Genomic DNA, 23207 nt, shown 5'->3' with positions numbered 1-23207 from the left:
TGAAAACACAAACAGATCAGCCACGATCTTATTGAACGATGGAGCAGGTTCGAGGGGCCGAATGGCCTACCTCTGCTCCTATTTCGTATGTTCCAAGGTTTCCATGATCCTGCTGTTCGGAAAATGTTCCAACTGATTTGAAACAACCTGTCTTCGACATTCCGTGTTAGTGTCATTCCGTGAAGTTGCTCCACACAGCTTCACGCAGACCACCCCCACCCAACCCCGACACGCCATCCCAACCTCACCCACCCTCCACCCAACCCCATCCCAACCTCACCCACCCCCACCCAACCCCGACACGCCATCCCAACCTCACCCACCCACCACCCAACCCCATCCCAACCTCACCCACCCCCACCCAACCCCGACACGCCATCCCAACCTCACCCACCCTCCACCCAACCCCATCCCAACCTCACCCACCCTCCACCCAAACCCATCCCAACCTCACCCACCCGCACCCAACCCCATCCCAACCTCACCCACCCTCCACCCAACCCCGACACCCCATCCCAACCTCATCCACCCTCCACCCAACCCCGACACCCCATCCCAACCTCACCCAACCTGACACCCCATCCCAACCTCACCCACCCTCCACCCAACCCCGACACCCCATCCCAACTTCACCCACCTCCCCCCCAACCCCATCCCAACCTCACCCACCCTCCCCCCAACCCGGACACCCCATCCCAACCTCACCCACCTCCCCCCCAACCCCATCCCAACCTCACCCACCCTCCCCCCAACCCGGACACCCCATCCCAACCTCACCCACCCTCCACCCAACCCCGACACCCCATCCCAACCTCACCCAACCCTGACACCCCATCCCAACCTCACCCACCCTCCCCCCAACCCGGACACCCCATCCCAACCTCACCCACCTCCATCCAATCCTGACACCCTACCACACCGACCCCCAGCCCTACACCCCCTGCCCACCCTCCCGCCCCGCCCCCGATATCGTGCGTGGCCATTTCAGGCCTGACTTACCCCTGTGGCGGATTCTTGTCTAACCAGCCGGCTTTGATGATTGGGCAGAGTTGGCTGGTGTCCACGCCGTGCTTTGGGGCTGGGCTGGAGGTGATGAGCGAATCATCCAAATGGCTGTAAAGATTGTCCTCACAATGCAGCTCAGTGTCCACTCTCAGCCCAACCAGGCTCAGGTCGTCAGAGTTGGATCCGGGAGTGCTAGAGTTCAGAAAGATTCAACATCAGCCCAGCTGAAACTCCGGGTCCAGCGCACTGCGTCAGGGTCAGCACTTACCCTTCACCCCGAGAACTCCCACTGCCAGGAGGAAGCCATCTCTCCAAATCCGTCTGTCTCTCTCTCGCTGTCTCTCTCTCTCTCGCTGTCTCTCTCTCTCTCGCTGTCTCTCTCTCGCTGTCTCTCTCTCTCTCTCTCTGTCTCTCTCTCTCTGTCTGTCTCTCTCTCTCTCTCTGTCTCTCTCTCTCTCTCTGTCTCTCTCTCTCTCTCTGTCTCTCTCTCTCTCTCTCTCTCTGTCTCTCTCTCTCGCTGTCTCTCTCTCTCTCTGTCTCTCTCTCTCTCTCTGTCTCTCTCTCTCTCTCTGTCTCTCTCTCTCTCTCTGTCTCTCTCTCTCTCTGTCTCTCTCTCTCTCTCTGTTTCTCTCTCTCTGTCTGTCTCTCTCTCTCTCTCTGTCTCTCTCTCTCTCTCTGTCTCTCTCTCTCTCTCTCTCTCTGTCTCTCTCTCTCTCTCTGTCTCTCTCTCTCTCTCTGTCTCTCTCTCTCTCTCTCTCTGTCTCTCTCTCTCTCTCTGTCTCTCTCTCTGTCTCTCTGTCTCTCTCTCTGTCTCTCTGTCTCTCTCTCTCTGTCTGTCTCTCTCTCTCTGTCTGTCTCTCTCTCTCTGTCTGTCTCTCTCTGTCTGTCTCTCTCTCTCTGTCTGTCTCTCTCTCTCTGTCTGTCTCTCTCTCTCTGTCTGTCTCTCTCTCTCTGTCTGTCTCTCTCTCTCTGTCTCTCACTCTCGCAGCATTCAAACCCACCCCAGTTCTCCCCGGGACAGTGAAGACCCCCCAGCTCTCCCTCACCAGGAGCTCTGTCGAGCGTTCCACTTGCCCAAATTGTTGGACTGTTTATCTGACATCCAGTTACTGCTGGAATTAAATATTGAGAAGACTGAAGCCAGTGTCTTGGAAGCTCGTTACAAACTCCACTCCTCACTCTGCCTGGAAACTGTCTGCGTCCAAACCAGCCTCTCCACAATGTCTGTATGGTATTGAATCGGAGGTGAGGTTCTGGCTTCACATCCGAATCACACTCCGCCCCCACCCCCCCGTTCCCCACCCACCCCCCCATTCCCCGGACAACAACATCATCATTTCAGGGGAGGGCAGTGGCATTGTCACTGGGCTAGTAATCCAGAGAGCCAGGGTAATGGTCTGGGTACCCAGGTTCAAATCCCACCAGCAGATGGCACGGTGGCACAGTGGTTAGCGCTGCTGCCTCACAGTGCCAGGGACCCGGGTTCGATTCCTGGCTTGGGTCATTGTCTGTGTGGAGTTTGCACATTCTCCCCGTGTCTGCGTGGGTTTCCTCCGGGTGCTCCGGTTTCCTCCCACACTCCAAAGATGTGCGGGTTAGGTTGATTGGCCATGCTGAATTGCCCCTTAGTGTCAGGGGGGTTAGCAGGGTAAATGCATGGGGTTACAGGGAAAAGAGCCTGGGTGGGATCATTGTCGATGCAGGCTCGATGGGCCAAATGGCCTCCTTCTGCACTGTAGGGATTCTTTGACTCTGAACTCTAATGGTGACCATGAAACCATTGTCGATTGTTGGAAAAACCCATCTGGTTCACTAATGTCCTTTAGGGTTAGGAAATCTGCCATCCTTACCCAGTCTGGCCTACATGTGACTCCAGAGCCACAGCAACGTGGTTGACTCTCAACCACCCTCTGAGATGGCCGAGTGAGACACTCAGTTCCAGGGCAATTAGGGATGGGCAATAAATGCTGACCCAGCGACACCCACGTCCCGTGAAAGAATAAGATGCTCCAATTGAAATCCTGCCACGATCTCACTCCTCCCTACCTCTGTAACCTCCCCTGGCTCCACAACCCTCCGCGATCTCCGCGCTCCGCCAGTTCTGGCCTCCTCGTCAATATTTTTCACCCCAGGATTGGTGGCCATGCCATTAGTTACCCAGTTCCGGAATTCCCACCTCGGCCACTCCTCACTTTCCCAGTCCAACAGCGGCAACTTCACATCACGCTTTCTTCCTGTGAGACTCTCCTCAACACCAACCACTTTGCACAACATTTCTCCCACCTGCTCTTGAACCTTTTTTGTTGATGAGGGTTTGACCAGTGATGATCAGCCCCGTCTCCTCATTAATATTCACACAGGCTCCTCCCCGTCCGAAACTGCTCCGGATACAAAGTGGTTGAAGCACAGTTTCAGAGGTGAATTTGTGAAGATAACCTGAGCAAGGTTCGAATCTCTCCCATCCACACACTGTGACCCACATGGAAAATATTCCTCTTCGAACTCTTCACACCAGGCCCTGAAAGGGTGTTGGTGACCCCGGAAATCCATCGGATTGGTCCGTGATTGGGGCGGCACGGTGGCACAGTGGGTTAGCACTGCTGCCTCACAGCGCCAGGGACCAGGGTTCAATTCCCGGCTTGGGTCGCTGTCTGTGTGGAGTTTTCACATTCTCCCCATGTCTGTGTGGGTTTCCTCCGGGTGGCCCCAGTTTCCTCCCACAGTCTGAAAGACGTGCTGGTTAGGGTGCATCGATCTGAACAGGTGCCGGAGTGTGGCGACTAGGGGATTTTCACAGTAACTTCATTGCAGTGTTAATGTAAGCCTTACTTATGACTAATAAATTAACTTTAAATCTTAACTGATTATGGTTGGCAAAGTGCCGCAGTGGTTTGCCATTGGCTGGCCAGGAAACGCTCCTCCCGCCTGCCATCAGGCGTACTGGAAGGATTCGCAGGCTGATGGCCAACTCTGTCTGACCGCGTTATGAACCTTCATTGCCCATCCAAGTCCTGGGGTAGGGACTCGAACCCAGAGCTTCTGGTCCAGGGGTAGGGATGCTACCCACAGCGCCACAAGACCTCCCTAATGAACTAACACACGAAGAGACTTACATGCCCAGCATCATCTCGTAATCATCAACGTTGTCCTCATCACTGAAGAAGCTGCTTGGACTCTCTCCCGTGCTGCTCCGCTCAGTGTCAGTGACATCCTGCGAAGGAGACATTCGTAAAGATCTCAAATACTGACCACACCCTGACCCTGACTTCTCCAATCAGGAGCAGAAGACCAGCTTTTATTCACACACGCATATGACAAAGGAGCACAACAGGACCCACTCAGTCCATCTGGGTCATCTATGCTGGTTCCTCAAAGAGTTAGCCCATTAATCCCACTCCCCCCTGCTCTTTACCCCCTGACCCTGGAAACTTTACCCCATGGAGCATTTACAGAACCATGGGATAGAACCATACAGTGCAGAACGGGCCCTTCGACCCATCGAGTCTGCACCGACACATTAGAAACACCTCAACTCCCACCTACTCCCATCTGCCAGCACTAGGCCCGTAGCCCTGAATGTTATAATGAGCCAAGTGCTCATCCTGGTACTCTTTAAAGGATGTGAGGCAACCCACCTCCACCACCCTCCCAGGCAGCGCATTCCAGACCCTCACCATCTTCTGGGTAAAGAAGGCTTTTCCTCACATCCTCCCTAAATCCCCTGCCCCTCGCCTTGAACCTATGTCCCCTCGTGACTGACCCTTCATCCAAGGGGAACAGCTGCTCCAATTCCCCTGTTGAAAGTTCCTATTGAATCTGCTTCCGCCGCCCTTTCAGGCAGCGCCTTCCAGATCACAACAACTCACCGGGTTAAAAAACAATCTCCTCCTCTCCCTCTGGTTCTTTTCCCAATTCTCACCACTCTCTCATAGAAACCCTACAGTGCAGAAGGAGGCCATTCAGCCCATCGAGTCTGCACCGACCACAATCCCACCCAGGCCCTACCCCCACATATTTACCTGCTAATCCCTCTAACCTACGCATCCCAGGACTCTAAGGGGCAATTTTTAACCTGGCCAATCAACCCAACCCGCACATCTTTGGACTGTGGGAGGAAACCGGAGCACCCGGAGGAAACCCTTCTCTTCAATCTGTCCCTCTGGTTACCCACCCTCCCGGCCCTATTTACTCAAACAAAACCCTCATGATTCTCAGCGCCTTGTTTGAATCTTCCCTTAACCTTCTCTGCTCTAAAGGGAAAGATATGCTGGTTAGGTGCGTTGGCCGTGTTAAATTCTCCCTCAGTGTACCATAGAACCATAGAAAATTACAGCTCAGAAACAGGCCTTTTGGCCCTTCTTGTCTGTGCCGAACCATTTTATGCCTAGTCCCACTGACCTGCACTTGGACCATATCCCTCCACACCCCTCTCATCCATGAACCCGTCCAAGTTTTTCTTAAATGTTAAAAGTGACCCCGCATTTACCACTTTATCCGGCAGCTCATTCCACACTCCCACCACTCTCTGCGTGAAGAAGCCCCCCCTAATATTCCCTTTAAACTTTTCTCCTTTCACCCTTAACCCATGCCCTCTGGTTTTTTTCTCCCCTAGCCTCAGCGGAAAAAGCCTGCTTGCATTCACTCTATCTATACCCATCAAAATCTTATACACCTCTATCAAATCTCCCCTCAATCTTCTACGCTCCAGTTGAGAGAAAGCATTGTTTGAAGGATTATAGCATAAGATATACTTTATAACCTGTGTTATCCTTTATATCTGTGTACATTTGTGAAGATAAGTGGGAGTGAAGGAGCATTGCATCGTAGTTAACATTTCATATTCAATAAGTGTTTCTCTCTTATTGTCAAAAGCTAGTTAGCAGTCCTGTGACTCTGTTTGTTATTCATTCTAGGGACATGGGCGTCGCTGGCTAGGCCAGCATTTATTACCCATCTCTAGTTGTCCTTGAGAGGTAGTGGTGAGCTGCCTTCTTCAACCCACAGCACGTGGACTGCAGCGGTTCAAGAAGGCAGCTCACTTTTTAAAGTTTATTTATTAGTGTCACAAGTAAGCTTACATTAACACTGCAATGAAGTTACTGTGAAAATCCCCTAGTCGCCACACTCCACACTAATGTTCTCAGTCAACATACAGTCCCTTCAAACACACAGGCTGATTGTGATCTGAAACCGAGTGAATCTCTGTGGATTTCCCCTCAAATTCTCCCAGATGACTCTGACACCATGAACCAAGTTTTCTCATTGGACCCTCAGCTTCCACATGAGTGACCCCAAACTCCACTCTCCAGAGGACACGCTTTAGAATCTTCCTTCAAACAACACTTTCTCTCAACTCTGATCCCAACAAGGATCCACTTCCAGGTTTTACAACTCTCCTTTCAGTATTCCTTCGTCTTGAATGTTTCTGACCTCCTACACAAACTCTTGAGATTCAGAAAGCAATTGCTTCACTGACTAACCTTAGAATCACTTTAGATATTTCTGGTTTCTCACTCGCTGACTCCTCAGCTCTGTCTGTAACCTTAAGGAACGGAACCCTGTAACAGCTTCCTCTGTTCCTCAAATTTCAAACTTCTTAGAAACCTCTCTTATTCTCGAGTTTCTAGAACTAACTGTCCTTTCATTTTTGCTCTGGTAATGATTTCCTGCACCCAGCAAAGCTGGGAGCTGTTCATGGAATCACACAGCGCAGAAAAGGCCCTTCACCCCATCGGATCTGCACCTGAACTCCCACCTAATGGGATGTTGGCCTATATTGCGAGGGGGATAGAATATAAAAGCAGGGATGTCTTGATGCACCTGTACAGGGCATTGGTGAGGCCGCAGCTGGAATACTGTGTGCAGTATTGGTCCCCTTATATGAGGAAGGATAAATTGGCATTGGAGGGAGTGCAGAGAAGGTTCACCAGGTTGATACCGGAGATGAGGGGTTTGGATTATGAGGAGAGGCTGAGGAGATTGGGTTTGTACTCGTTGGAGTTTAGAAGGATGAGGGGGGATCTTATGGAGACTTATAAGATAATGCGGGGGCTGGATAGGGTGGAGGCGGAGAGATTCTTTCCACTTAGTAAGGAAGTTAAAACTAGAGGACACAGCCTCAAAATAAAGGGGGGTCGGTTTAAGACAGAGTTGAGGAGGAACTTCTTCTCCCAGAGGGTGGTGAATCTCTGGAATTCTCTGCCCACTGAGGTGGTGGAGGCTACCTCGCTGAATATGTTTAAAGCGCGGATGGATGGATTCCTGATCGGTAAGGGAATTAAGGGTTATGGGGATCAGGCGGGTAAGTGGTACTGATCCACGTCAGATCAGCCATGATCTTATTGAATGGCGGGGCAGGCTCGAGGGGCTAGATGGCCTACTCCTGCTCCTATTTCTTATGTTCTTATGTTCTAATCCCATCTGCCAGCGCTTGGTCCATAGCCCTGAATGTTATGCTGTGCCAAGTGCTCATCCAGATACTTTTTAAAGCATGTGAGGCATCCCGCCTCCACCACCCTCCCAGGCAGCGCATTCCAGACCCTCACCACCCTCTGGGTAAATAAGTTTATCCTCAAATCCCCCCTAAACCTCCTGCCCCTCACCTTGAACCTATGTCCCCTCGTGACTGACCCTTCAACTAAGGGGAACAGCTGCTCCTTATCCACTCTTTCCATGTCTCTCATAATCTCGTACACTTCAATCTAACTAGTCTCTAATTCTAGTCTCCAGAATATAATCTTACATAGAAACACTAAATTAAACTCACATAGTCTTGAACACCTCCATCAGGTCGCCCCTCAGTCTTCTCTGCTCCAACAAAAACAACCCAAGTTTACCCAACCTCTCTTCATAACTTAAATGTTCCATCCCAGGCAGCATTCTGGTGAATCTCCTCTGCATCCCCTCCAGTGCGTTCATGTCCTTCCTATAATGTGGTGACCAGAACTGCACACAGTGCTCCAGCTGTGGCCTCACCAAAGTTCTTTACAACTCCATCGTGACTTCCCTGCTTTTGTAATCTGTGCCTCGATTGATAAAGGCCAGTGTCCCATATGCCTTTTTCACCACCCTCTAACATGGCCTCCCGCTTTCAGAGATCTGTGGACAAACACGCCAAGGTCCATTTGTTCCACAGAACTTCCAAGTATCTCCAGCTGCCTCGCCCCCACTGCATGGATCCAGCAAAGCTAAAACTCAAAAAAGTCCTTCTATCCTAAAGGTGCACCTGGTTGCTAAGCAACTGCTCATTCACTCTCTGAGCTTGTGTTTACTTTTCATACCGTAAACTTCCTCACAGCACAATATAAACACAGTTTGGACTGAAACCTAAAACCCCCATACATGCAAGCACCTTTGTTTAACATAAATCGAACACGAGTTTTAGCCTTTCTTACACCAAATTAAGTTCAATTAAATCCACACCTTATTTCTAACATCCAACAATACAAACATTTTTTTTGTTATTCATTCGTGGGACAGGGGCATCGTGGCGCGGTGGCACAGTGGTTAGCACTGCTGCCTCACAGTGCCAGGGACCTGGGTTCAATTCCCGGCTTGGGTCACTGTCTGTGTGGAGTTTGCACATTCTCCTCGTGTCTGCGTGGGTTTCCTTCGGGTGCTCCGGTTTCCTCCCACAGTCCAAAGACGTGCTGGTTAGGGTGCAGTGTCCATGCTAAATTCTCCCTCAGTGTAACCCGAACAGGCGCCAGAGTGTGGCAACTAGGGGATTTTCACAGTAACTTCATTGCAGTGTTAATGTAAGCCTACTTGTGACTCACAAATAAATAAACTTGAAACTTTATTTATTGCCCATCCCTAGTTGCCCTTGGAGGGCAGTTAAGAGTCAACCACATTGCTGTGGCTCTGGAGTCACATGTAGGCCAGACCAGGTAAGGAAAGCAGATTTCCTTCCCTAAAGGACGTTAGTGAACCAGATGGGTTTTTCTGACAATCGACAATGGTTTCATGGCCATCAGTAGATTCTTAATTCCACATTTTTTTTATTGAATTCAAATTCCACCATCTGCCGTGGTGGGATTCGAACGCAGATCCCCAGAACATTAGCGGAGTTTCTGGATTAATAATCTCGCGATCATATCACTCGGCCATGACCTCTCCCATAGATCCATTTGAACTACATCTGCTTCCTGAAAACCTTCTTTGAATCTGCCTCCACCACACTCTCAGGCAGTACATTGCAGATCCTAACCACTGGCTGTGTGAATCTGTCTCCACCGCACTCTCAGACAGTACATTGCAGATCCTAACCACTGGCTGTGTGAATCTGTCTCCACCGCACTCTCAGACAGTACATTGCAGATTCTAACCACTCGCTGTGTGAATCTGTCTCCACCACACTCTCAGACAGTACATTCCAGACCCTAACCACTCACTGTGTGAATCTGTCTCCACCACACTCTCAGACAGTACATTCCAGACCCTAACCACTCACTGTGTGAATCTGTCTCCACCACACTCTCAGACAGTACATTCCAGATCCTAACCACTCGCTGTGTGAATCTGTCTCCACCACACTCTCAGACAGTACATTCCAGATCCTAACCACTCACTGTGTGAATCTGCCTCCACCACACTCTCAGACAGTACATTCCAGACCCTAACCACTCGCTGTGTGAATCTGTCTCCACCACACTCTCAGACAGTACATTCCAGATCCTAACCACTCACTGTGTGAATCTGTCTCCACCACACTCTCAGACAGTACATTCCAGACCCTAACCACTCACTGTGTGAATCTGTCTCCACCACACTCTCAGACAGTACATTCCAGATCCTAACCACTCGCTGTGTGAATCTGTCTCCACCACACTCTCAGACAGTACATTCCAGATCCTAACCACTCGCTGTGTGAATCTGTCTCCACCACACTCTCAGACAGTACATTCCAGATCCTAACCACTCGCTGTGTGAATCTGTCTCCACCACACTCTCAGACAGTACATTCCAGATCCTAACCACTCGCTGTGTGAATCTGTCTCCACCACACTCTCAGACAGTACATTCCAGATCCTAACCACTCGCTGTGTGAATCTGTCTCCACCGCACTCTCAGACAGTACATTCCAGATCCTAACCACTCACTGTGTGAATCTGTCTCCACCACACTCTCAGACAGTACATTCCAGATCCGAACCTCTCGCTGTGTGGATCTGTCTCCACCACACTCTCAGACAGTACATTCCAGATCCTAACCTCTCGCTGTGTGAATCTGTCTCCACCACACTCTCAGACAGTACATTCCAGATCCTAACCACTCGCTGTGTGAATCTGTCTCCACCGCACTCTCAGACAGTACATTCCAGATCCTAACCACTCGCTGTGTGAATCTGTCTCCACCACACTCTCAGACAGTACATTCCAGATCCTAACCACTCGCTGTGTGAATCTGTCTCCACCACACTCTCAGACAGTACATTCCAGATCCTAACCTCTCGCTGTGCGGATCTGTCTCCACCACACTCTCAGACAGTACATTCCAGATCCTAACCACTCGCTGTGTGGAAATGTCCCTCTTCGTGTCTTCATTGCTTCCTTTGCCAGTTTTCTGATTTGATTTGATTTATTATTGTCACCTGTATTACTATACAGTGAAAAGTATTGTTTCTTGCGTGCTATAGTCAGAGCATACTGTTCATAGAGAAGGAAATGAGAGAGTGCAGAATGTAGTGTTACAGTCATAGCTAGGGTGTAGAGAAAGATCAACTTAATGCGAGATGGGTCCATTCAAAAGTCTGACAGCAGCAGGGAAGAATATCTATGCTTGAATATAGAATAGAATATATCTGTGCCCTCGAATTCTCGAGTTTTCCACCAATGGGAGCGGTTTCTCCTTATCCACCCTGGCAAGCCCCTCATGATTTTGCACACCTCAGTCAAATTTCCTCTCAATCTTCTCTTCTCAAAAAAAAAAGCTTCTCCAATCTAACTACATAACTAAAGTTCCTCATCCCTGGAATCATTCTCATGAATATTTCTCTGAAGCCTTCACATCCTTCCCACAATGCAGCGCACAGATCTGGACACAGCTCAGAACAAACTAATGTCTTATGCAAACAGGCTAACTTCCTTATTTGTGTACTCTATGCTCAGAGCACTCTTGGCCTTATTTTTTTATTCATTTGTGGGACATGGGCGTCGCTGGCTGGCCAGTATTTATTGCCCATCCCTAGTTGCCCGAGGGCAGTTCAGAGTCAACCACATTCCTGTGGCTCTGGAGTCACGTGTAGGCCAGACCGGGTAAGGACAGCAGATTTCCTTCCCGAAAGGACATTAGTGACCCAGACGGGTTTTTCCGACAATGGTTTCATGGTCATCAGTAGCTTCTTATTTCCAGATATTTTTTATCGTATTCAAATTCCACCATCTGCCGTGGCGGGATTCGAACCCGGGTCCCCAGAGCATTAGCTGAGTTTATGGATTAATAGCAATAATACCGCTAAAGCAAGGAGCATCCGGAACAAGGTAGATGAACTTGGGGCGTGGATTGGTACTTGGGACTACGATGTTGTGGCCATTACGGAGACATGGGCAGAACAAGGACAGGAATGGTTGTTGGACGTTCCGGGATATAGATGTTTCACTAAGTGTAGGGAAGCTGGTAAAAGAGGTGGAGGAGTGGCATTGTTAATCAAGGATAGTTTAACGGCTGCGGAAAGGCACTTCGAGGGGGATCTGCACACTGAGGTAATATGGGCTGAGGTTAGAAATAGGAAAGGAGCGGTCACGTTGTTAGGAATTTACTATAGGCCCCCAAATAGTAATAGAGATGTGGAGGAAGAAATTGCTAAGCAGATTATGGATAGGTGTGGGGGTCGCAGGGTAGTTGTCATGGGGGACTTTAACGTTCCAAATGTTGATTGGAACCTTTGTAGGTCAAATAGTTTGGATGGGGCTGTTTTTGTGCAGTGTGTGCAGGAGGGTTTCCTGACACAATATGTGGATAGGCCAACAAGAGGTGAGGCCACATTGGATTTGGTACTGGGAAATGAACTAGGCCAAGTGTTAGATTTGGTTGTGGGAGAGCACTTTGGAGATAGTGACCACAATTCGGTGTCTTTTGTTATTGCAATAGAGAGGGATAGGGCCGTACGGCAGGGCAAGGTTTACAATTGGGGGAGAGGTAATTATGATGCGATGAGGCAAGAATTAGGGGGCATAAGTTGGGAACAGAAACTGTCAGGGAAAGGCACTAATGAAAAGTGGAACTTTTTCAAGGAACAAATACTGGGTGTCCTTGATAGGTATGTCCCTGTCAGGCAGGGAGGAAATGGCCGAGTGAGGGAACCATGGTTCACGAAAGAGGTGGAATGTCTTGTGAAAAGGAAGAGGGAAGCTTATGTAGGGATGAGGAAACAAGGTTCAGATGGCTCGATTGAGGGTTACAAGTTAGCAAGGAATGAGCTGAAAAAGGGGCTTGGGAGAGCTAGGAGGGGACATGAGAAGTCCTTGGCGGGTCGGATCAAGGAAAACCCCAAGGCTTTTTACTCTTATGTGAGGAATAAAAGAATGACCAGGGTGAGGTTAGGGCCGGTCAAGGACAGTAGTGGGAACTTGTGTATGGAGTCAATAGAGATAGGCGAGGTGATGAATGAATACTTTTCTTCAGTGTTCACCAAGAGAGGGGCCATGTTTTTGAGGAAGAGAAGGTGTTACAGGCTAATAGGCTGGAGGAAATAGATGTTCGGAGGGAGGATGTCCTGGCAGTTTTGAATAAACTGAAGGTCGATAAGTCCCCTGGGCCTGATGAAATATATCATAGGATTCTTTGGGAGGCAAGGGATGGGATTGCAGAGCCTTTGGCTTTGATTTTTGGGTCCTCGCTGTCCACGGGGATGGTGCCAGAGGACTGGAGAATGGCGAATGTTGTTCCTCTGTTTAAGAAAGGGAATAGAAATGACCCTGGTAATTATAGACCGGTTAGTCTTCCTTCGGTGGTTGGTAAATTGATGGAAACGGCCCTTAGGGATGGGATTTACGACCATTTAGAAAGATGCGGATTAATCCGGGATAGTCAGCACGAATTTGTGAAGGGCAAGTCATGCCTCACAAATTTGGTTGAATTTTTTGAGGAGGTAACTAAGTGTGTTGATGAAGGTAGGGCAGTTGATGTCATATACATGGATTTTAATAAGGCGTTTGATAAGGTCCCCCATGGTCGGCTTATGATGAAAGTGAGGAGGTGTAGGATGGAGGGAAAGTTGGCCGATTGGATAGGTAACTGGCTGTCTGATCGAAGACAGAGGGTGGTGGTGGATGAAAAATTTTCGGATTGGAGGCAGGTTGCTAGCGGAGTGCCACAGGGATCAGTGCTTGGTCCTCTGCTCTTTGTGATTTTTATTAATGACTTAGAGGAGGGGGCTGAAGGGTGGATCAGTAAATTTGCTGATGACACCAAGATTGGTGGAATAGTGGATGAGGTGGAGGGCTGTTGTAGGCTGCAAAGAGACATAGATAGGATGCAAAGCTGGGCTGAAAAATGGCAAATAGAGTTTAACCCTGATAAATGTGAGGTGATTCATTTTGGTAGGACGAATTTAAATGCGGATTACAGGGTCAAAGGTAGGGTTCTGAAGACTGTGGAGGAACAGAGAGATCTTGGGGTCCATATCCACAGATCTCTAAAGGTTGCCACTCAAGTGGATAGAGCTGTGAAGAAGGCCTATAGTGTGTTAGCTTTTATTAACAGGGGGTTGGAGTTTAAGAGCCGTGGGGTTATGCTGCAACTGTACAGGACCTTGGTGAGACCACATTTGGAATATTGTGTGCAGTTCTGGTCACCTCACTATAAGAAGGATGTGGAAGCGCTGGAAAGAGTGCAGAGGAGATTTACCAGGATGCTGCCTGGTTTGGAGGGTAGGTCTTATGAGGAAAGGTTGAGGGAGCTAGGGCTGTTCTCTCTGGAGCGGAGGAGGCTGAGAGGAGACTTAATAGAGGTTTATAAAATGATGAAGGGGGATAGATAGAGTGAACGTTCAAAGACTATTTCCTCAGGTGGATGGAGCTATTACAAGGGGGCATAACTATAGGGTTCATGGTGGGAGATATAGGAAGGATATCAGAGGTAGGTTCTTTACGCAGAGAGTGGTTGGGGTGTGGAATGGACTGCCTGCAGTGATAGTGGAGTCAGACACTTTAGGAACATTTAAGCGGTTATTAGATAGGCACATGGAGCACACCAGGATGATAGGGAGTGGGATAGCTTGATCTTGGTTTCAGATAAAGCTCGGCACAACATGGTGGGCCGAAGGGCCTGTTCTGTGCTGTACTGTTCTATGTTCTATGTTCTAGACCATCGTGCCTCCCCACATCTGTCACATCATATTCACCATATCAGGACAACAAGATAATTATCTAAAGAGAACAAATTTATAGATCTGTGGAGAAGAGGTAAGGGGAGAGGGACTAACTGAGTTGCTGTAGCAGAGAGCTAGCACAGACCCGAGGGACTGAATGGACTCATTTCTGCTGTAACTGTTCTCAAAGTCTGTACATTTCTGCGGGGAGATGGTGGGAAAGTGGTAATGTCACTGGATTAATAACCCAGAGGCTACTGTCGTTAGAATGGGAACCTGGATTCAGGTTCTTCCATGAGTGAATATGATAATTAATTAATTAATTTAAAAATCTGGAATTGGAATCTAGCCTCAGTAAGGCTAACCGACCATAAAAACCCACCTGGTTCACTAATGTCCTTCAGGGAAGGAAATCTGCCCTCCTTACCTGGTCTGGCCTACATGTGACTCCAGACCCACAACAATGTGGTCATGAAATTTATACAATAGAATCTACCATAGAATCTCTCCAGTGCAGAAGGAGGCCATTCGGCCCCTCAAGTCTGAACCAACTCTCCGAAACAGCATCTTACCCAGGCCCAACCCGCCCTATTCCCATAACCCCATGCATTTACCATGGCTTATTCCCCTATCCTACACATCTTGGGACACTAACCGTCAACTTACCATGGGGCCAATCAACCTAACCTGCTCCCCTTTGGAGTGTGGGAGGAAACCGGAGCACCCGGAGGAAACCCACGCAGACACGGGGAGAACGTGCAAACTCCGCACAGAGAGTGACCCGAGCCGGGAATCGAACCCGGGTCCCTGGCGCTGTGAGGCAGCAGTGCTAACCACTGCGCCACCGTGCCGCACTTCAGTTGAAGGACAATTAGGGATGGGCAATAAATGCTGGTCTAGCCAGCGATGCACACATCCCCTGAAAAGCACAAGTTTGAAAAAAAAACCTTTGTCAATATTTACAAAGCAGATTGCCTACACAGATGTTCAAATGCCTCTCAGGGTTTGAGTGCCAAGCATGCCTTCACAGCTGAATAGCTGTTTCAACAGGTGTTGGAGCACAGAAGCACTTTCACAAAATTGTCCCCAACTCCACAAGGTGGGTGGAGCCGGGGGGCAAGGGGAGGGTGGGGCAGGGGGAGAGGGGGAATTGGAGGAGGGTTGAATGAGTCACCTCACCGAGCATGGCGTCTGGCAAGCGCTGTCCTTCTCGGCCATTTCTACTGGGAAGAAGACGTCGGTGTCTGGTCGAGTCTCACATCTCGACTGTTCCACATAGGCCGAGCCTGTCCCAACAGAAAATAAACCTCGGGTTAAACTATCGTTCAGAGAACATTGTGTGTAGGAAACACAACAGCCGGTGTACCCACGAGGCTGCTTTGAGACATCATCAGGTACCCTGGGGTTTCTGTTATAGTAACATGGGCTGAGGGGTAAATAGTAGGCTGGGATATCGAGGAGAACCCCAGTGACTGCCTTCAGGTTACCACGTGAGACCCTTCACCTCAATCTGCAGTTGGTTTAACATCTTGTCCGAGGGACAGTGCAGCAAAGCGACAGACTTTCTGCTCGATTCACTCGAGTACAACTGGAGGCCACAACAGCCAAGGTCAGCATCCCCGGGTCCCGCCCACAGGCCACAGCTGACGCTGTGAAACAATGTACGAGGCAGTTTTACTTCCTCTTTCAACCCACCCCCTCCACACTCCACCTCGCAGCAAACAAAGGAAAAGAACTCGCATTTGGGTAGCAACTTGCATGACCGCAGAAGACCCCAAAGCCTTTTAGAATCACAGATCGTAGAATCATAGAATCCCTACAGTGCAGAAGGAGGCCATTCGGCCCATCGAGTCTGCACCGACCACAATCCCACCCAGGCCCTATCCCCGTAATCCCACATATTTACCCTGCTAATCCCCCGACACGAAGGGGCAATTTATCACGGCCAATCAACCTAACCCGCACATCCTTGGACTGTGGGGGGAAACCAGAGCACCCGGAGGAAACCCACGCAGACACGGGGAGAACGTGCAGACTCCACACAGACAGTGACCCGAAGTCGTATTCGAACCCGTGTCCCTGGCGCTGTGAGGCAGCAATGCTAACCCACTGTGCCACCCGCACAATTGAACAATGAAGGAATTAATTGAACAGTAAAGGATTTAAGGGTTACGGTGAGCGGGCGGGTAAGTGTCCACAGAAAGATCAGCCATGATCTTATTGAATGGCGGAGCAGGGCTCGAGGGGCCAGATGGCCGACTCCTGCTCCTAGTTCTTATGATTTGTTAGTCACTGCTGTAATGAAGAAAACCTATAGGCAATCAGCACACAGCAAGATCCCACAAACCCCAGGAGAATCTCCACACATCTTTTAGAGGGAATCCCGGGAAGTGTATCAACAACTACAGGGTCACCCCCATGGTGGGGGCCATGGTTCCCCAGGAGCTCTTGGGAGTGGCCAGTATTTTCAGGGGTCGCCCATGGCGACTGTTTTTGTGCCTCTAACTTAACCGTAAATTGGACTTTACCCCCTGATAGCCCCCTGCTCACTGGGGCTAAGTGCAGCTGAACTCAACTTCCCCAAACTGCAACCAATTTCCGTTGCATATCCCTCACGTTCTGCTCACTGAGTGACGCAACCACTGATGTACCTCACAGAAAAAGCATCAATCATAGAATCCCAGAGGGTGGCCTTCAGCCCATCGAGTCTGCACCAACCCTCCCACAGAGCATCTTTACCAGGGCCACTCCCTGCCCTATCCCCGCAACCCCACACATTTACCCCGCTAATCCCCCTAATCAACACAGCCTGGGACACTAAGGGACAACTTAACATGGCCAATCCACCTAACCTTTTCATTCATGGGACACGGGCGTCACTGTCCAGTATTTATTGCCCATCCCTAGTCACCCTTGAACTGATTTCAGAGGGCAGCTTAGAGTCACTGCTGTGGCTCGGGAGCCACATGTAGGCCAGACCGGGTAAGGACGGCAGATTTCCTTCCCTAAAGGGGCATTAGTGAACCAGATGGGTTTTTGCGACAATCGATAATGGTTTCATGGTCATCAGTAGATTCGTAATTCCAGGTTTTTCTTGAATTTAAATGTCACCATCTGCCGTGGCGGGATTCGAACACGGGTCCCCAGAGAATTCCCTGGATTACCAGTCCAGTGACAATATCATTACGCCATCACCTCCCAGTGAAAATCCCGGTGAAGCTTCCCTGAAGTCTCCGTGTGGATCAGCATCAACTGAGCCATACCCGATCTCGGATTGGTTCCACTCTCCAGGCTTCAGGGCAGCCTTGTTGGTGCAGTGGGTGACATTCCGCCCTCTGACCCAGGAGCGCCGGGTTCAAGTTCCACCCGAGTGGCCAAGGAGGCGATGGTCTACTGGTATTATCGCTCGACTATTAATCCAGGAACTCAGCTCATGTTCTGGGGGACCCGGGTTCGAATCCCACCACGGCAGATGGTGGAATTTGAATTCAATAAAAAATATCTGGAATTAAGAATCTACTGATGACCATGAAACCATTGTCGATTGTCGGAAAAACCCATCTGGTTCACGAATGTCCTTCAGGGAAGGAAATCTATTGTCCTTACCCGGTCTGGCCTACATGTGACCCCAGAGCCACAGCAATGTGGTTGACTCTCAACTGCCTTCGGGCAACTAGGGATGGGCAATAAATGCTGGCCCAGCCAGCGACATCCACGTCCTACAAATTAATAAAAAAAAAGGAAGGTGCATTCATAACATGGCCAAACAGGTCATAGATCGACCTGGGAAACCCTTCCCAGTCCAAAGACATGCTAGTGAGGTTCATTGGCCATGCTAAAATGTCCCTTAGTGCCCCAGGATGCATAAATTGGAGGGATTAGCGGGGTAAATGTGTGGGGTTACAGGGATAGGGCCTCGGTGGGATTGTTGCCGGTGCAGACTCGCTGGGCTGAATGGCCTCCATGTGCACTGTAGGATTTCTATGATTTCCTCCGACATGCCAGTGGCAGGCGGTGAGACTGGGAGAGATTCCCGGTTAGCCACGTTTTGGAGAGGGATCGAGCCTCCATCTTCACGATCCACAGCTCCAGGCTATACCATGCATGTGAAGGTTCAAGTGACCTCAGCAACTCGGACCCCCCCTGTCCCCCCGCCCTCATCCCCCTCCGAGTGAACTGTAACATACCAATTCCATCCCCTTCAAAGATCGTGACCAGCCAATCAAACCACAGCTCTCTTGTCTCTCCAGTGCCATCCAGCAGCAGTGGTCATTTCTGGAACTGCAGAAGTCAGTAAGAAGTTTAACAACACCAGGTTAAAGTCCAACAGGTTTATTTGGTAGCAAAAGCCACACAAGCTTTCGGAGCTGCAAGCCCCTTCTTCAGGTGAGTGGGAATTCTGTTCACAAACAGAGCATATGAAGACACAAACTCAATTTACATGAATAATGGTTGGAATGCGAATACTTACAACTAATCAAGTCTTTAAGAAACAAAACAACATGAGTGGAGAGAGCATCAAGACAGGCTAAAAAGATGTGTATTGTCTCCAGACAAGACAGCCAGTGAAACTCTGTGGAGGTTACAAATAGTGGGACATGTCACAGAGTTTCACTCTTTTTAGCCTGTCTTGATGCTCTCTCCACTCATGTTTTTTTATTTCTTAAATATTTGATTAGTTGTAAGTATTCGCATTCCAACCATTATTCATGTAAATTGAGTTTGTGTCTTTATATGCTCTGTTTGAGAACAGAATTCCCACTCACCTGAAGAAGGGGCTTGCAGCTCCGAAAGCTTGTGTGGCTTTTGCTACCAAATAAACCTGTTGGACTTTAACCTGGTGTTGTTAAACTTCTTACTGTGTTTACCCCAGTCCAACGCCGGCATCTCCACATCAATACTGCAGAAGTCCCCAGAGGAAAACATTCACCGATGGAGCCTGAGCTGGGACGGGGTCAGAGTGACAGAACAAGGGGGGGAATTCAAGGTTAGGGGGGGCTCCAATGAGCAGTGGGTAGCCAACCAGGGGACCCCTGCTCCCTCGCACCACACCCCACAAACACCCTAAACTCTCCAACTGGCTGAGAGCTCTTACGGGGGGGTCCTGGATCTGGGGCGGGCAAAGGAATCTCTCAATGACAACTAGTTAACCACTTTAGGGCCTCAATTCTCCCAAGGATAATTAAGCCAACCAACCCTCCCCCACCAATGGCAACATAGCCTCATGGGCACTGCGAGTGGGCAGGCACCCAATTTAATGCCCCAGCTGCCATCAGGTACCAGCTTCCTGTTGAGACAAGGCCCCATGAGGTTGATGTCAAAGATCCCACAGCCAATCATCAAGGAAGAGCAGCAGAGAGCGCGCCAGTCTCCGGATCAATATTTACCCCTTAAATAAACATCACCAAAGCTGATAATCTGGTCCTGTTTGTGGGAGCTTGCTATGCACAAATTGACAGCCTTGGTCCCTACTTGGATCACAGTGATACTTCATCCACAATGAAGGGCTTGGCCAGATCCTGAGGTCATGAAAAAGCGCTATAGAAATGCAGCCACATTCACAGAGGGTGCTTCACTGCCTCAAGACTTTCCAAAACATACCTCTGTCTCCCCATCCAATCAGATTGGAGAGTCCCGAGAAAGAAAGCACAAATGGATAGTTCCTGCACAGGAATGTTTTACAGGGTGGCTGGGATCGAGGGATACACAGGGCTTAGGCAGAAAGGGCGAGGCAGGGTAAGTTATTTTTATCCAAACCTATATCGGATAAGGGTAACTATGAGTGATAGGCCAGTTTGGTGCTTCCGGTGTGGGATGTGGGAGTTCCTGGAAACACCTAGCCTCCCGGAGGACCACATTTGCGCCAGGTGCGTGGAACTGCAGCTCCTGAGGGACCGCGTCACGGAACTGGAGCTGCAGATTGCTGACCTTGGTCTAGTCAGGAAGAGTGAGAGAATAATTGACATGAGTTATAGGGAACTAGTTACACCGGGGCATCGGGAGGAAGACACGTGGGTCACAGTTAGGAGGAGTAAAGGTCAGAAGGGTAATGTACCAGAGAGTACTCCAGTGGCTGTCTCTCATAATAGGAAGGGCTCGGCGACAGGTGTGAGAGGGGAGGGGAGTGAGCAATTAGAGGAGGGGTCACCTGTGGTTGTCCCACTCCAAAACAAGTATATTGTTTTGGATAGTGTGGAGGAGGATGACTCTCCAGGGGTAAGCCACAGTGACCAGGTCACTGGCACAGAGTCAGGCTCTGTGGCCTGGAAAGGAAAGAGAGGGGTTAGGAGAGCAATAGTGGTGGGGGACGCGTCGGTTAGAGGCATGGACAGGCGATTCTGTGGGTGCGAACGGGACTCCAGGATGGTAGTCTGCCTACCTGGTGCTGGGGTAATGGATGTCTCCGAGCGGATAGGAGGCATCTTAAAAGGGGAAGATAAAGAAACGGATGTCATTGTACACATTGGTGCAAATGACGTAGATAGGAAGAGCAGGGGGATCCTACGAGAGCAATTCAGGGAGTTGGGAAATAGACTAAAAAGTAGGGCCTCCAGGGTGGCCATCTCTGGGCTGCTCCCAATGCCTCGTGCCAGTGAGGCTAAGAATAGGGAGTTAGTACAATTGAATGCTTGGCTAAAGGACTGGTCCAGGAGGGAGGGCTTCATTTTCCTAGATCAATGGGAAGTTTTCAGAGGATGGCACCTGTACAAGAAGGACGGGTCACAACTAAGTTGGAAGGGCACGAATATCCTGGCTGGGAGTTTTGCGAGTGCAGTTCGGGGGGGTTTAAACTAGTATGGCAGGGGGGTGGGGATCAAAATATTAGGTCTACAAGTGTAGAGGCTGGGGACGAGCTTGGGGCTGGGACAAGGCTGGCAAAGAAGAAGAGCACTCTGGGGGAGGATGACCTCACTGGGCCGGAGGTCTGGAGTGCTTATACTTCAATGTAAGGAGCGTAGCAGGTAAGACAGATGAACTTAGGGCCTTAATGCTCACGAGGAATTTGGATGTGGTTGCGGTGACAGAGACTTGGTTGAAAGAGGGACAGGACTGTCAGCTGAATATTCCGGGGTACAAGTGTTTTAGGCGAGACAGAGGATGGGGCCAAAAGAGGTGGGGGAGTAGCAGTATTAGTTGGAGAGCATATTACAGCGGTGCAGAGGGAGGACAATTCAGAGGGGTCGTGTAACGAGTCACTCTGGGTGGAGCTTAGAAACAGGAAGGGCGCAGTCACTATGTTGGGGGTATACTACAGGCCCCCCAACAGCCCAAGGGAAGTGGAAGAACGGATATGTCAGGAGATACTGGATAGGTGCAGGAAAAATAGGGTTGTTGTAGTGGGAGACTTCAATTTCCCTGCTTTAGACTGGAAATCGCTGAGAGCTGGGACTCTGAATGGGGAGGAATTTGTAAAATGCGTACAGGAGGGTTCTTTGGAACAATATGTAGATGGCCCGACTAGAGAGGGGGCTATACTGGACCTAGTACTGGGGAATGAGCCCGGTCAGGTCTTCAAAGTTTTGGTAGGGGAACATGTGGCAAATAGTAACCACAATTCTGTTAGCTTTAGGATAGTGATGGAAAAGGATGAGTGGTGTCCCAAGGGTAAGGTGTTGGATTGGGGGAAGGCTAACTTTAGTGGGATTAGGCAGAAATTGGCAGCTCTTGATTGGGAGAGGCTGTTTGAGGGTAAATCCACATCTGGTATGTGGGAGTCTTTTAAGGAACAGTTGTTAGGGCTGCAGGATAGGCATGTGCCTGTAAAAAAGAAGGAAAGGAAGGGTAGGATTCGAGAACCGTGGATAACCAGGGAAATTGAGGGACTGGTCAAAAAGAAAAGAGAGGCGTATGTTAGGTCCAGGCAGCAAAAAACGGAGGGAGCTCTGGAGGAGTACAAAGAAAGTAGGAAAGAACTCAAACGGGAAATTAGAAGGGCAAAAAGGGGTCACGAAATGTCCTTGGCAGACAGGATTAAGGAGAATCCGAAGGCATTTTATTCATACGTTAGGAACAAAAGGGTTGTCAGGGAAAAAAATCGGACCTCTCGGGGACAAAAGTGGGGAATTATGCTTGGAGCCCAAAGAAGTAGGGGAGATCCTAAATGAATACTTTGCGTCGGTATTCACAAAGGAGAGGGATGTGTTGACTGGGAGTGTCTCGGAGGGGAGTATTGAACCGTTGGAGAAAATCTCCATTACAAGGGAGGAAGTGTTAGGTTTGTTAGAGAATATAAAGACTGACAAATCCCCAGGGCCTGATGGAATCTATCCAAGGCTGCTCAGGGAGACGAGAGATGAAATCGCTGGGCCTCTGACGCAAATCTTTGTCTCGTCACTGGACGCAGGTGAGGTCCCAGAGGATTGGAGGATAGCTAATGTGGTCCCGTTATTTAAGAAGGGTAGGAAGGATAACCCGGGTAATTATAGGCCGGTGAGCTTGACGTCCGTGGTGGGGAAGTTGTTGGAGAAGATTCTTAGAGATAGGATGTATGCGCATTTAGAAAGGAATAAACTCATTAACGACAGTCAGCATGGTTTTGTGAGAGGGAGGTCATGCCTCACTAACCTGGTGGACTTTTTTGAAGAAGTGACTAGAATGGTTGACGAGGGAAGGGCCGTGGATGTCGTCTATATGGACTTTAGTAAAGCGTTTGACAAAGTCCCTCATGGTAGGCTGGTGAAAAAGGTTGGATCTCATGGGATAAAGGGAGAGGTGGCTAGATGGGTGGAGAACTGGCTTGGTCACAGAAGACAGAGGGTGGTAGTGGAAGGGTCTTTTTCCGGCTGGATGCCTGTGACTAGTGGTGTTCCGCAGGGCTCTGTATTGGGACCTCTGCTGTTTGTGATTTATATAAACGATCTGGAAGAAGGTGTAACTGGGGTGATCACTA

The 23207-nt window shown here is 49.6% G+C and overlaps 1 protein-coding gene across 1 annotated transcript in view; it reads right to left on the bottom strand.

The window, feature by feature from the left end:
• Window positions 1–23207, bottom strand: part of LOC144489239 (arf-GAP with Rho-GAP domain, ANK repeat and PH domain-containing protein 1-like) — a gene marked incomplete at its 3' end in the record, with an annotated part of 52640 nt that overhangs the window by 12091 nt on the left and 17342 nt on the right. Inside the window, exons 3-5 of the mRNA XM_078207084.1 lie at window positions 15497–15603; window positions 4119–4216; window positions 1000–1197 (exon numbers count right to left, since the gene is read on the bottom strand). Of these exons, the coding sequence (XP_078063210.1) occupies window positions 1000–1197; window positions 4119–4216; window positions 15497–15535 (335 nt within the window). The remainder of the gene's footprint in view (window positions 1–999; window positions 1198–4118; window positions 4217–15496; window positions 15604–23207) is intronic.

This window comes from Mustelus asterias, unplaced genomic scaffold, assembly GCF_964213995.1.
Source record: "Mustelus asterias unplaced genomic scaffold, sMusAst1.hap1.1 HAP1_SCAFFOLD_2042, whole genome shotgun sequence".
NCBI classification, from domain to species: domain Eukaryota; kingdom Metazoa; phylum Chordata; class Chondrichthyes; order Carcharhiniformes; family Triakidae; genus Mustelus; species Mustelus asterias.
This window is presented reverse-complemented; position numbering and strand designations above follow the sequence as displayed.